Here is a 13026-nt window from a genome sequence, read left to right on the forward strand (position 1 = left end):
TGAGCCACGTGGTTGCTGGGAATTGAGTTCTGAACCTCTGGAAGAGCAGTCAGTACTGGGCTACCTCTCCAGTCTGACAGGACTTTTTTTGCATTTGCTCAACAAGCAACATTTACTTTCATGCTTGGGATATTAGTGGTGACCATGATGAAGGGACTGAGTGTGGGGTACACTTCTAGAAGTCTGGTTCCTATCTCTGTGGCAGCTCTGAGTCCTGCCCCAGGGGTAACTGGCCTCTCTGGTCTCTCAAGAGCACCCGCACATACCGTAAGAACAACAAACCTTACTGATTGAAGGGCAATAGATACTTGAAGATCAGTATCACTATCAATTCCCGTAGGAATTTTGATCTAGACAAGATCTGCCCCCTTGACTCCCCAGGGCTGGGATTAAAGGCACGAATCCCTATGCCCAGATTTATACTGAACTCTACTAAAAAAGCATTCCTTCAACTTCCCCAGATCCCAAGCAATGACCAATGAATCTCCTCAGTCACAGGAAGCTGTTCTTTAAAGTCTGCCTATATTACTGAACACTTCAAATGTAGTTAAGGTCTGCTCAAAGGCTGAGAACACAGCTCAGAGAACACGTGCCTACCATGTAGCCAGGGTCAGATTACTCAACCGTAAGAGAAAAACAATCAATTGAACATAAACCTGAGTTATCACACTTAATGACTTTCCAATTTCCTTAAACTTCTGTTTTGGTATGTGACAGCAACAGTGCAAGTATGCCCAGGGCACTGTGCAGAGTTCTGTCATCAGACTTGGCAGCACCCACTAACTACCTTACTGATCCTATTTCTGTAACGTCTGGTTGTAGCACAAGTTGCTCAATTTGAAACATGACTAAACTTTTTAAAGTACAGCATTTTAGCCTGAGCATTTCACTTAGAGATCTTTCTTAGAAGAAACAAAACTTTAAATGGTATTAATATAGTTCAAGTATAACTTATAGTATTATCTTTGACAGAAAAAATACCCCATCTCCCCCTAAAAGATAAAATGCCATTAAATACCAGCATAGGATAAAAAAAGACTCTTTACAGGGGCATGTGTACTCCAAGAGACAGTATTGTAGTCAGCTTTCTCCTGGCCCAGGGATGAACTCAGGTCTGGCTGGATGGTTAAGTACCTTTACGGGCTGAGCAATGTGTTATTTTAAAAGTCACGTTTGCTCAAGATATCCTCTACAAAAAACTGCTGAAATTTTATCAGTTTCCACAATTTTCTTTAAATGTTAACAAATGGGGGGGGGGGGGAAGCCAACACCCAGGATAAAGGATTTAATCCAGTATTTATTCCACACTCATGATGGTTTTCTGAAATCAGAATACAAGTCATAAGAACAATCTATCAAATAATTTGCTGATAGTCTTAAATAACGCAGCACTGCATTACTGTTAATATTTCTGTCCTAGATTAAATTTAAAAACTCAAACAGCAATCTTTATTATCAATAAAAAAAGTTTGAATTCTTAAAAAAGGATACTATATCAAGCTGTTTCATAATTTAAGGATTCTCCATTTATAAAAATGCTTTGGAAGCTTGAGGCTTGAATGCTTTACTCATGTGCTCCACCCTCTCCCAATCACTTGTTAGTACAGGGCTGCTACAATGCCAGGCTTTACACGTTTTAATATAGTACTTTTAAAATCTGAGAAAGAATTCAGGGGGCGGGGGAGAAGCACATTGTAAAAAGTAAATAAATTTTAGGCATACTAACGGTGTCCCTTTGAGGTAGAATGCTAAAAGGACTTTTGATCAAATCACAGCCTAATTTAAACCTCTTATAAATTCTAACATTAACTGTGGAGAATAACATAGTAACAAGAGCTTCCAAGGTAATATACAGTGGACAAGAATGTTAACCCTACAACTGTTGCCTTCATGTATACTGAAAAACACATAATTCTCCTAAAACAAACATCCAAGATCCATTCCCAAAGTCTTTTGCATTCTATTATGAAAAGCACAGCCATGCTAACTTCAAAACACAACCATAATCTCACACCTACAAAACAAAAATAGAATTAGCGGCAGTTTATTGCCTTATACAAATTTAACCAACACGGCAACCATGCCAAAGGAACTAAAACATTTTCAGGACGTATGTACAGACTGTACATTTTAAAAACAAACAAAAATGCAAGAACAATCTGTGCATCATGTGTCAACTCAACTGGGTGAAAACATCAATGCTTAATGGGATTACAAAGGCACTTCCCTACACAAAAGAAAACAGCCTACAGGGAGCTCAAAGAGTGCATAACTACTGCACAATCTCAACTTGGGGGCAGGGAAAGCAGAATTTAATCAACATTTATAGTATGGATTCAATGTGATCCAATTTTACAAAATCTTCACACAGTCTCATCTTTGTCTTTATGTTCTTTTTCTTGGTTCTCTGGCTCTACACTCTCACTTCTCTGATGATCCTGTCTGTCTGACTGGTCCTTGCTATCACCATGATCTTTCTTGTGGGAACGGTCTTGGCTTCTGCTGCGCTTTCTAGACTTCTCTCTGCTAGGGCTGTGTTCTCGTTTTCTCTTTTCAACACTGCCAGTTCTTCCTTGACTGCCACTTCTGCTTCTTTTATGTGACTTCTCCTTGCTTTCATTTTTATGTTTGCTTGACTTGTCCTTGCTCCTGCTCCTGCTCCGCTTCCCTGCATTTCTGCTTCTGCTCCTACTTCTGTGTTTCCTCTCTCTGCTTCTACTTCTGCTGTGTTTTTTCTTGGACTCTTTTTTGTCATCTCTGTGTCGTCTATCCTCCTTGTCTTCTTTGTGCTTCTTCTCTTCTCCCTCACCCCTACTTCTTTGCTCCTTGGAGCGCTCTCTTGATCTCTCCCTGTCCCTTTCTCGATCACTGCCTCTCTCCTTATCATAATCTCGGTCTCGTCTTCGACCTCTCTCATTTTCTTTCTCTCTTTCCCGATCCCTTTCTCTTCTATCCCCTTTCCTATCACGACTGCGACTGCGACTTCTGTGCCTCTCCCGACTGCGACTTCGCCTGCGATCTAAGCCCCGATCAATGCTTCGGGATCTTCGCCTTTCCTTCTCTCTCTCTTTGGCCTCCCGTTCTAGTCGCTGGCGTTCTTTTTCTCTCTCTAATTCTCTGTCGAAACTAGAAGATCCATGGGCTTCCCGGTGATGACTTCTGCTTCTTGATCTTCTCGGAGACCTCCGTGGGCTCAGTGATCTTCTTGGAGATCTATGAAAAGGGGGAAAAAAAAAAAAAAAAAGAAACAAATAAATCAGACACTGGAAGGGCTGGGTACTTGTGGCTCAGTGGAACACTTACCTGGCATATTCATAGGACACTGGGGCTGATACTCAACCACAAATACTCCCTAGCACTCACTCAACATACACAAACCAACCACACATACTACAAACATTTCATCAGATAACCACACAAACCAAATACAATGAACCCTTGGATGGTACGGCTTGCGGTAGAGTGCTTGCCTGGCATGCATGTGTATAATAATGTAACTGTTCTCATTATTTTAGGGGGAATGACAAATAAAAGACCACCACATTCTCCTAAGAACTTTGTACAGGTAAATTAAAATAAGTGTAACTGCACATTACCTAGACCGCCGTCTCTCAATATGTCTGTCTATTTCCTCAACACCTTCCTTTCCATCTTTCTTGATTTTCCTAGGTCGAGTTTTAATCTGCTGATCAATATTCTTCTGAACTGGAACTGGGATTCTTGGAAACAAAGTAGAAAACCACTCCAGTTTTGTGAGAAAAGAACGTAGCATTTCTCCAATGGTCATTACACAGCCTCCACCAGCTTTCACATCTAGGTCCTATGAAACATAAAAGATACCCTACTGGTTAAAAAAAAAAGCACTTCAACATATACACAAACACTTTAAAAAATATATATTTTTTTACCATCTTTGGAATCAACTATAAAAAAAAACTAATACAAAAATTTCAATTTGTGTATCCTAATCTGGTAATGAATGAAGAATATTTGGGCTTACTGTATACATGCAGGTGAAGACGAACCCTGCAGCCTCTTGGGCACAAAGGGACCTGACTTACTCATTAATGAAAAATCTGGAAAAGCCCTTTATATTGCTAAACTATGTGGAACAAGTGCGTTAAAATGACATTTCACATACCTACTCTTGAGGACACATTTGCACACATACCTAGTTCTGAAACCTAGCTATATGTAGGGACTATTTTCAGATATTTCCTGTCTAAAGGTTATCTTTTAACAGCTGCAATATAAAATGAAGCCCTGCTAAAACTGGAAGCAATAGCAAACCAACTGCCATGAAGCAGTGAGGTTTCTAGTTTAAAGTCATGTACAAAATAAATAAATGAACAAATAATTGGAAACGCATAATCCATGATGACCATTGTCTCTGAAAAGGGTCATTACCGCATGAAGGCCTTCTCGCTATGCCCTCTCACAGCTCAGGACATGTTAGTCAGCTATTGTCAGTCCCAAACCTATAGTGCAAGCACACAAGGAAAGTGAGATTTGTTATCTAAACAGGAAAACAAGAGCTAAAGGTAAAACTGCTTGCACTCACACACATTTAAGTGTTCAGATATACAGTATTTCCAAATATAATCGCTGCAGAAATCTAAAGAAGAAAACATATGTTAGCTCAAATAGAGGACCTCAGGCTTGTAAACACAATAAAGAACAGATAAATTAGAAGCATTCAGAAACCTACTAATAATTTTTAAAAGTGACATGCCTTTTTGGATCTTTTGAATTAATAAACAGCTTGGTAAAAAGGCCAAAACAGAACAGGAAAAATGTTAACAACCATCTCTGGGCTTGCTTGTACTAGGGAACTGAGACAGAAGTAGGAAAGGCCTTTCTCAGCTAGTCTGAGCCCAACCTGAGTTACATAAGACCTTGTCTCAAAATGGTTCTCCTCTATGTCTACATTAGTTGAGTTGTTTTCTTTTTTTAAAAAAAGTGGGCACATAATAAAAATGAAATTTTTAATAGATGGATGCATTCATCAAACAATAAAAAAATTTTTTTTGAGACATGGTCTCATTATATAACTCTGGGTGGCCTGGGATTAACTATGTAGACCACTTTGGTCTGGAACTCAGCAATCTATCTGCCTCTGCTACCTAGGTGCTGGGATTAAAGGTGTGCCATACTAAGCACCAAACAAATTTTTGTTTGAACTCACAGAAGCACTTTAATTCTACTATATAAACTCTGATTTACAAATTAGTGATAAAAGCAGATGCAAGGATAATAAAACTGAGTATATGTTGATCCTTTAGTCTTCAATAAATAAATTAATATGGATATCATTTCAATACGACTCCAATCTTCACTCATTTTGTCTTAAGGCTTGAGACAGTGACCAGATTTAGCCTCAAAATCTAAAGTGCTAATTTAAGGAAAAGAAATGTGTTTTCGGCAGTGTTGGGATCAAGCCCAGAGCTACAGACACGTGACTATGAGGTTAAGTTTTAAATGCTAAGCCTGGTCTTTAAAGAACCGTGTTGCATAGTGATTGAGCCAGGCATGGTGGTAAATCCTGTTTGTAATCCTAGCTACTCAGGAGGCTGAAGCAGGAAGATTACAGGTTTGAGACTGACCCAAGTAACACTAAGTATCTGGCTCAAAGAAAACTGGAAAGAATGATTATTTTCTCCCTTTGGGCAGGTGTAATTGTCAGGCTATTTAAGCTAATCTCAACTCCAAGTCTATATTTACATGCTAATATAAATATCGCTGTTTGAAAAAGGTCACAGTAAAAACAAAACAGTTCAGGAGATTTAAAATGCCTACAGTTATAGCAGTGCATGTTGCCTATCATGTCTGTCCCCTCAGAAAGTCACTAGCAGCTGTACGAGTTAGGATCAGCACAGTACAGAGTTTAACTTGGGAGAGAAAAAGTTATCATTGAAGCTATTAAAACATACTCTTAAATCACACTAAAATAACTTAAAATTTTAACCTAACACAGAAAAGTCATCAAATCTTAGCAAAAGGGTAATAATCCCAAAAACACGACTGAAATAAATGTACAGAAATTCTTAAGACATTAAACTAGAAGAGCAAGAGCAGAGTAATCAGAAGAAAGCTGATGATTACCCTTGCTGACATACCTCCTCATCATCAAGGAAGGACTCAAACCAGTCCCACAGGTCTGTAGGGGGTTGTGTATACCTACAATTATAAAAAGAAATCTACTGAGTTTATGTGAACAAAAACAAAGCATTTATTTAAATATGTAAATAAACACATGTATACCTTATATACATAAATCCAAGAGCTCTGATGTATGGAGAGTCTGTATGTGTTATGAGACCCATCACTTGCTTTCGAGTTAACTTCAGGGTAAATAATTTGTATAGAAGGCAAAACGCTGTAGAAACAATACCTCCTGTTCCAACACCTCGAACCTTTAAAGGGAAACACAGTCAATAAAAAGCAAGCAGATATTTAATACCCAATGATTGATGCTATCATCAACAACCATAATCTACAAGTAGAGCATAAAACCTAATACTTTTCCTAACGTAACTCAATGGAGACTTGACTTTTGCACTTTTGAAAAATTCCAAGATCTGTCAATGAATCGGTATTCGAATATCTAAGGACACTTAGCATCCCAATAAACTTAGCAGACAGAAAAACTGGAAAAAAAATGCACGTACTTCTACTTACCCCTCCGCACATCCCCGTCTGGCCAGCAGTTTTTCTGCTCCCTTTCTCCCATGGTTCAACATGCGTGACCTGAAAATAAAAAAGAGGAAGACAACAAACGTTCGGATTCTGAAACTACAGTGAACTCCATTCCTAAGATCAACCCTCCCAAGTGCTGCCCCACTGTGCGGCACCATCTGCCGTCATCCTGGACTCACAGTAAGTCCATATAGCAGCTCTGGGAAAACTGCTCAGACCCAACACCAACAAAGCCAGAGGAGTCAATAAAACCCTGGCATGCTTTCAAAGCAAACAGGTCATTAAATTAACTTTATAGACAGGTCATATCTATGTGAAGGTAACATTTCTAGTTTCTATACTTGCAAAAAATTATTTGGTACTATTTTACCTTTTATATTACTAAAAACCCAGAAATTCTCAATTTAAGAAAAGAAGATTTAGAAGCCCGGGGTGGCAGGCAAGGAGGAGGCTGTGAGCTGGAGCTCACTCTGTAGTCTTGGCAGCCTGGATCTCACTTAGTAATCCAAGCCAGCCTGGTCTATCACACCAACACTGAGACTTTCTATGTCTCATTTTTCACCAATCAATAATTCCTAATTAAATATTTAATTAAAGATTAAAAATCATAAAGCTACAAAGATCATTCTTGTACTTAATTTTCAAAACTGCAAACCAGAATATAAACTGTTAAAAGGTTAAGTGTGAAGTCATCAATAATACCAAATAGAATCAATGACAGTATCATTTTTGCTAAAGGGAGCACCCTACAAAACAGCTTTACCCCAAACTAGTGAGAAGATGACACCAGAGAGATAAGAGTGAAAAATGTTAGACCCGTTCTAAAGTCCCACTCTTTTTCCGCCCACATGGTAACACTTTATACTTCATTTCAGTGGCTTTAGACAAGCAAAACAAAACAGCCGACCATTTAAATTGAACACTGTTTTGCTTAATTCATGGAGTTTTTTTCCTGTACCTAACAAACATACTGTGTAAGTCACACCCCACCCAGCCCCCAGGGTCTTGCCTATGTTGGGTAAGTGCTGTACCAACTTACCACTGAACCACAACCGGTTTCTATTCCTTAAAGTGTACCGAAAGGAGGGCGTACAATGTAAAGCTGGAAGCCTACACATTCCAAAGAATATTAGATCCAAAGAAATTTCATAACAAGTTTTTAAGTTATATTTTACTATTTTACTTTGAATTACACATATGTGCGAGTCTGTGATCCTTGGAACTGGGGTACAGGTGGTTGTCACCTGCCCAATGTGGATGGTAGAAACTGAACTTAGGTCCTCTGCAAAGGCAAAAATGCTTAATCCATGGGACATCTCCCCAAACCCCCTGAGATTTTTAGTTTTAAAAAGGAATTTAAACATACTTTCTAATGGAGTAAGTTTTTCAGAATACATTTGAAATTAACTTGAAATATTAGCTCCTATTTTTAAACAACCCATCACAGAGGTGCAGGGACCCAAATTTTTAAAGTTAACTATAGACATAAACTTAACCATTATTCACCATGCTATATTCACACTGAAAAGGCCTTACCTTTTAAAAGCTAGTTTAAAAAACTATGTCATTAAAAAACAAACAAAACTATGTTATAGTACTAGCTACACCTTAAACAGCTTGTGTAAAAGAGCATATTTTACATATCTAAAGTTAAAGGATTTATCTATAAACAGCGATTAGTACCTTAAAAATCTCGTTAACTTAAACAAGTAGCTGGGAGAAAAGTAGGTAAAATATACAGAATCTTTGTTAACATCTCCACGTGTATGTTTAAATGACAGAAAATATCTTATTTGATCTGTCCCAAATTTCTAAGTGTCAAGACAAGAAAAAAATGGATGTTTTATTTTACATGTTCTAGCAAAAATGCTTTAAGACATTACGACTATTAATACTCATTAAAATATAAATTAACCTCGGAGGCCTGGAAGGGACTTTTTTAAACTACCTAATTTGTAGGGAAATGGAGAATCTAGTTAGTATGACCAAAATCAATGGCCCAAAACCAAACCGAAAAATAAACCTAATTAGCCATTCATTTAACCAGGGAAATGCATTTATGGTGATTGAGCATGATTAATAGTGCATACCTCTACCTGCGACCCTGGGCTGCTCCGAGCCTCGCTGCAAGACTGAGTCAATCCTGCTAACGAAACAAGAACTGAGACAAGAGTGCAGTGAGGAGGCGCCAGGTGAGCTCCCCAGCACAGCCAAGCCAGCACCGACCCTGCCGCAGAAGCCCAGGGCCCAGATCGTTCTAATTATGCCCAATGCACAGGTGGCTAAGACCTCCGACTCCTGACTTCCTGCTGGGAAAAATTTCCAGGCCTTCTGTACACCTCTTTGCCCTGGCATACCACGCCACCCTCAACCCTCCCAGTCCACCCGGCACACTCACTGGCCAATTTCTGTCTGGATTGGAGAGTTTAACGAAGAACACGAGGCCGACATTGAAGTAATTACTTTAGTAATTCAGCTGGCCCGAGGGGCAGCAGCAGAAGCACCAAGTTAGTGCTTAGTCGACAAAGGTAAAAAAGGAGTCATTTTTTAAATGGTGAACTTGGACAGGCTTCTGGTACTACTTTTCTCCTCTCCCCTAGAGTTCTTGCCCAACAGCTCCCTAGGGATAGGCAGGAGGTTGGGGTGGGTTAAAGATCGATTGTGGCGGGCTCGCCCGACTATTTAAAAAAAAAAAAAAAATCAGAACCTGAAAAGGAAAAGAGGGCCGCCTTAGCCCGACCCGTCCCAAACCATCCCCAAGCCTCACTTCTCCCTCCGCCAACTTTCCCCCTCCCCCAAATCCTCAGGTCTCAAGAGGGAGGGAAAGGGGGCGCATCCACGGTATCCGACAACCCGCTCTGGCGAACTTACCCCCAACACGAGGCCTAGAGGATGCGTACCTTAAAGAAGATCTCGTCCACCACCTCGTGGTAGGTCTTGAGCTCGTAGAGCTGCACTTTGAAGTAAGGCGACGACAGGATGTTGGTGAGGATCATGGGGTTGAGGTTCATGGTCTTCTCATTGCCCCACAGCGGCAGCACATTGCCCTGCTTGCCCGACACCGCCGGCTTGGTGGCGCCGCCGCCGCCGCCACATTGCTGCTGCTGCTGGGCCACGGCCGCAGCCGCCTGGTGCTGCGGTTGCGAGTTGCGGGTCAGCGCGGGGCTGTTGTTTGCCATGTTGCCGCGGCAGGAAGAAGGGCGGGAGGAGGGGGCCAAGCTCGATCGCGCTCTTCGGGACAACGGTCCTGGACCTACTCCATGGAAGGCCGCCGGGGCAAGGAGCCCGCCGCGTTGTGCCCCAGCCGAGCGAGGGACTGCAACTGGGACGCCGACACACGGATCCCGAGCTCAAGACGGACGCCAAACACAGGCGGCGAGAACTCCAAACGCAAGGCAGAACGGGCAGCCAAGAAGCTCGATCTCTTCCGCCAACTGCCCCTGGGAACAAGATGGCGGGCTCAACGGAAGTGACGCCACACGCCCGGGAGTTCGAGCTAAGCTTGTGACCAATCAGAGCGGCCCGTGTGTGCAGGTGATTCCTTTTCCTGGCTGCGCGAGGTTGCTGCGTGTTGGATAGGCTCCGGTGGTCTGTGTACCCGGCTGTTGGCTTTCTCCTGGGAATTTGGCCCAGGGGGAAGGGGATCTAGGCACAGTTGCTGTTTCAGAGTTTGCATCAGTAGCTTTATTTTTCTCGAGGCTGGAGGAGGGTCTTGTGGCATTTATGTTCTGGACGAATGCGTGACTGACTCCTGTGGAGTGGTCGAGGTCTCATGATTTAATTTTGTTAATATTCTCCAGAAAGAACTAGAGTCAGGAAATTGAACTGACTCCGATGGGGTCATTCAGGGTTTAACAGAGGTAATAGTGTCTTACCGGATGTCGTAGACGGCCCCATTTTTTTTTTTTTTTCTAAGATTAGGATAATATTTTAACTGACTTGTGAGCATTAAAGAAAGTACTCTCAACTGGGTGTGGTGGCGCCCGCTTTAACTCCAGTGCTGGGAAAGGGGCAGGCGGATCTGTGAGTCTGAAGCCAAGGCTCCATCGAGAAACCCAGTTTCAAAACAACAAAAACCAAAATCTGCTACCCTACCTGAAGTGCTTCCATTGAATCAAGTCTATTATATTTTTAGATAGGGTCTCACATTATAACTGAGGCTAGTATGTAGCCCAGGCTGGCCTCAAACTCAGGACAATTCTTTCTGCCTCAGCCTTTGAAATACTGGGATTTTGGACGTGAGCCACCACATAGTTCTGTGGTACCGTTCCTGCTCTGGGCTAGGCCTCGGATAAGGGAGTAGGGAGTGGAGATGGTGAGAAGGTGTGAAAATAATCACAGTGTCTGTTCTCAAAGGCTACTGATAATTTAAGATTAATAGCGTTTAAGAGTTAAGAGACTTCTGGGGGGGGCTCTACCCACTACTTACCATCTAATAAGCCTGATTTGGGCAGAGAATAACTTAAGCATAGAAACTAAAAATCAGGCTTAGAGATGATAAATAGTATAGTTGGCAAGATGCTCAGAGGTATGCTTGGGAAGTAGTGGCAATGAAATGTCTGTAATGTATGAGTAAAACATTGGTAATTTAGTAATGCTTAAACCAAGAGCTATCCCACATCCTTATGGGTGTGTGTTTATTTAAGTCAGGCTAGGCTGGTTTTGATGGCCACATCTGAAATGCCAGCATTCCAGAGACGGAGACAGAACAATCAAGAGGCCAAGACTAGTCTGGACTATATAATAATCTGACTAAAAAAACATCAGGCTATTGGTGTCGTTCAATGTCGTTCAAAGACATGTTTAGCATGGGCAACGCTGGTTTAATCCCAACATACATGCATCCTCCTGTGCTTAGTACATAACTAAGCATTAGGGGCTGAGGATGTACCTCAAAGGTAGAGACTTTATTAGCAAAGAGTTTTAGCACCATCACTGGAAAAAAATAGTTCAAACATATATAATTTCAAATATGACCATAATGTCTACCTTGTATTACCTATGTTAATATTTCTGGCTTCATTTTTCACCATTCTTCGGAGATTACCAGAATAATTCTCTTAGTGCTTTTCTGCACCTGGATGCCACGAGGTGAGCAGCCTTCTCAATTGGGTGCTATCCAAATCGTCAAAATCCAATGGCATTTTGTATCCTATTTAATTTCTGTTTGGGTTGCATGTTATCATTCTTTCCTGGAAACTTTTGGGGTAGGAAGTTTTAGAGCAGAAGATCTTAGCTTCACATACAGATGAGACTGAACTGGAAGACCGAACACAGGGGGATGAACAATGCAATGAGTTGGAACCAGTTCACCCTGATACTGATTCTGTTGATTGCCTCTCAGAGGGAAATCCAGTCAGTCCCACATGCAGACCTGAATTGAAAGTCAGCATTTTGCAAGTGACTAAGGGCTCCTTGCTGAAGTATCCAGGTTCTTGTGTCCTACCTCAAAGAATCTGACCAGTGACATGTGGTTGAAATAGAAATAGAATATTGGAAAAGGCAAGTGTTCTTAATGGGAGTGGACTGGTGAGCCCAGAGAAAGTTTCCGAATTGCTGGGCCATGAGCCACTATGACACTTGTTAAGACAATTACATATTACCTGCCTTTCTAGGACTTATGTGTGACTGGCTTGTTAAGCATGCTCCTTTTGCTATTCCCCTGGTGGGGAAGGGACGGGTTTTCAGTCTTTCTTTGCCAACTGGCCGCAGCTGCTGCTGGTGCTTTCCCTCCCTTTTCCTTTCTCCTCCTTTTTCCTTTCTCCTTTTTTCTTTTTCCTCATATTCCTTTTTTATTCCTCCTTCTTCTTCCTCTTTCTTTTTTCTCTTATGTTGTTTTTCAAGGTAGGGGTTTTCTGCAGACCAGGCTGGCCTCCAACTCAGAGATCTACTTGCTTCTGCCTCCCTAGAGCTGGGAGTAAAGGTGTGCACCATCACCAGCATTCAGCTGATTTCTACTTTTTGTAATTCAACCATTATGTTTCTTTTTCTTTTTTTTCTTTCTTTCTTTCTTTTTTTTTTTTTTTTTTTTTTTTTTTTTTTTGTTAAGGGCTGGAGTGATGAGTTTGTGCTACCACCCCTTTGTGCTCCCAGCCAATGCATGCACCTGCCCAGGAGCCATCTTTGGGTTCTTAATGAAAGATACACAGAAATTAGCTTATTTTTAAGATGCCTTGGCTGGGCACTCCTAAACCTTCCCTTGCTACCCCAGGCTCAGAGGGGAAGTGGCCAGTGGCCATCATGATTCTCCTGTGTTCCTCTCTGCATCCTAGCCTGTGCAACTCTTAAGTGTCCCATCCCACCACATGCCCAGTCATTGGCCATTGGCGC

The 13026-nt window shown here is 41.4% G+C and overlaps 1 protein-coding gene across 2 annotated transcripts; it reads right to left on the bottom strand.

Annotated features, from left to right (window-relative positions):
* Positions 1–1279: 1279 nt before the first annotated feature.
* PRPF38B (pre-mRNA processing factor 38B) lies at positions 1280–10130 on the bottom strand. Of its 2 annotated transcripts, XM_080916204.1 has the most exons (6): positions 9597–10130; positions 6679–6747; positions 6262–6413; positions 6117–6177; positions 3597–3820; positions 1280–3213 (listed from the first exon to the last, which is right to left on the bottom strand). In XM_080916204.1, exons 1-6 carry the CDS (start codon positions 9873–9875, stop codon positions 2364–2366), a joined length of 1635 nt encoding a protein of 544 aa, XP_080772330.1. In that variant the 5' UTR covers positions 9876–10130; the 3' UTR covers positions 1280–2363. The 2 variants fall into 2 exon arrangements, with proteins under 2 accessions (XP_080772330.1, XP_080772331.1); XM_080916205.1 differs by lacking the exon at positions 9597–10130 and having other exon boundaries at positions 6669–6747.
* Positions 10131–13026: the final 2896 nt, after the last annotated feature.

The sequence above is a fragment of the Micromys minutus genome (assembly GCF_963924665.1).
Source record: "Micromys minutus genome assembly, chromosome: 4".
Classification (NCBI taxonomy): Eukaryota; Metazoa; Chordata; class Mammalia; order Rodentia; family Muridae; genus Micromys; species Micromys minutus.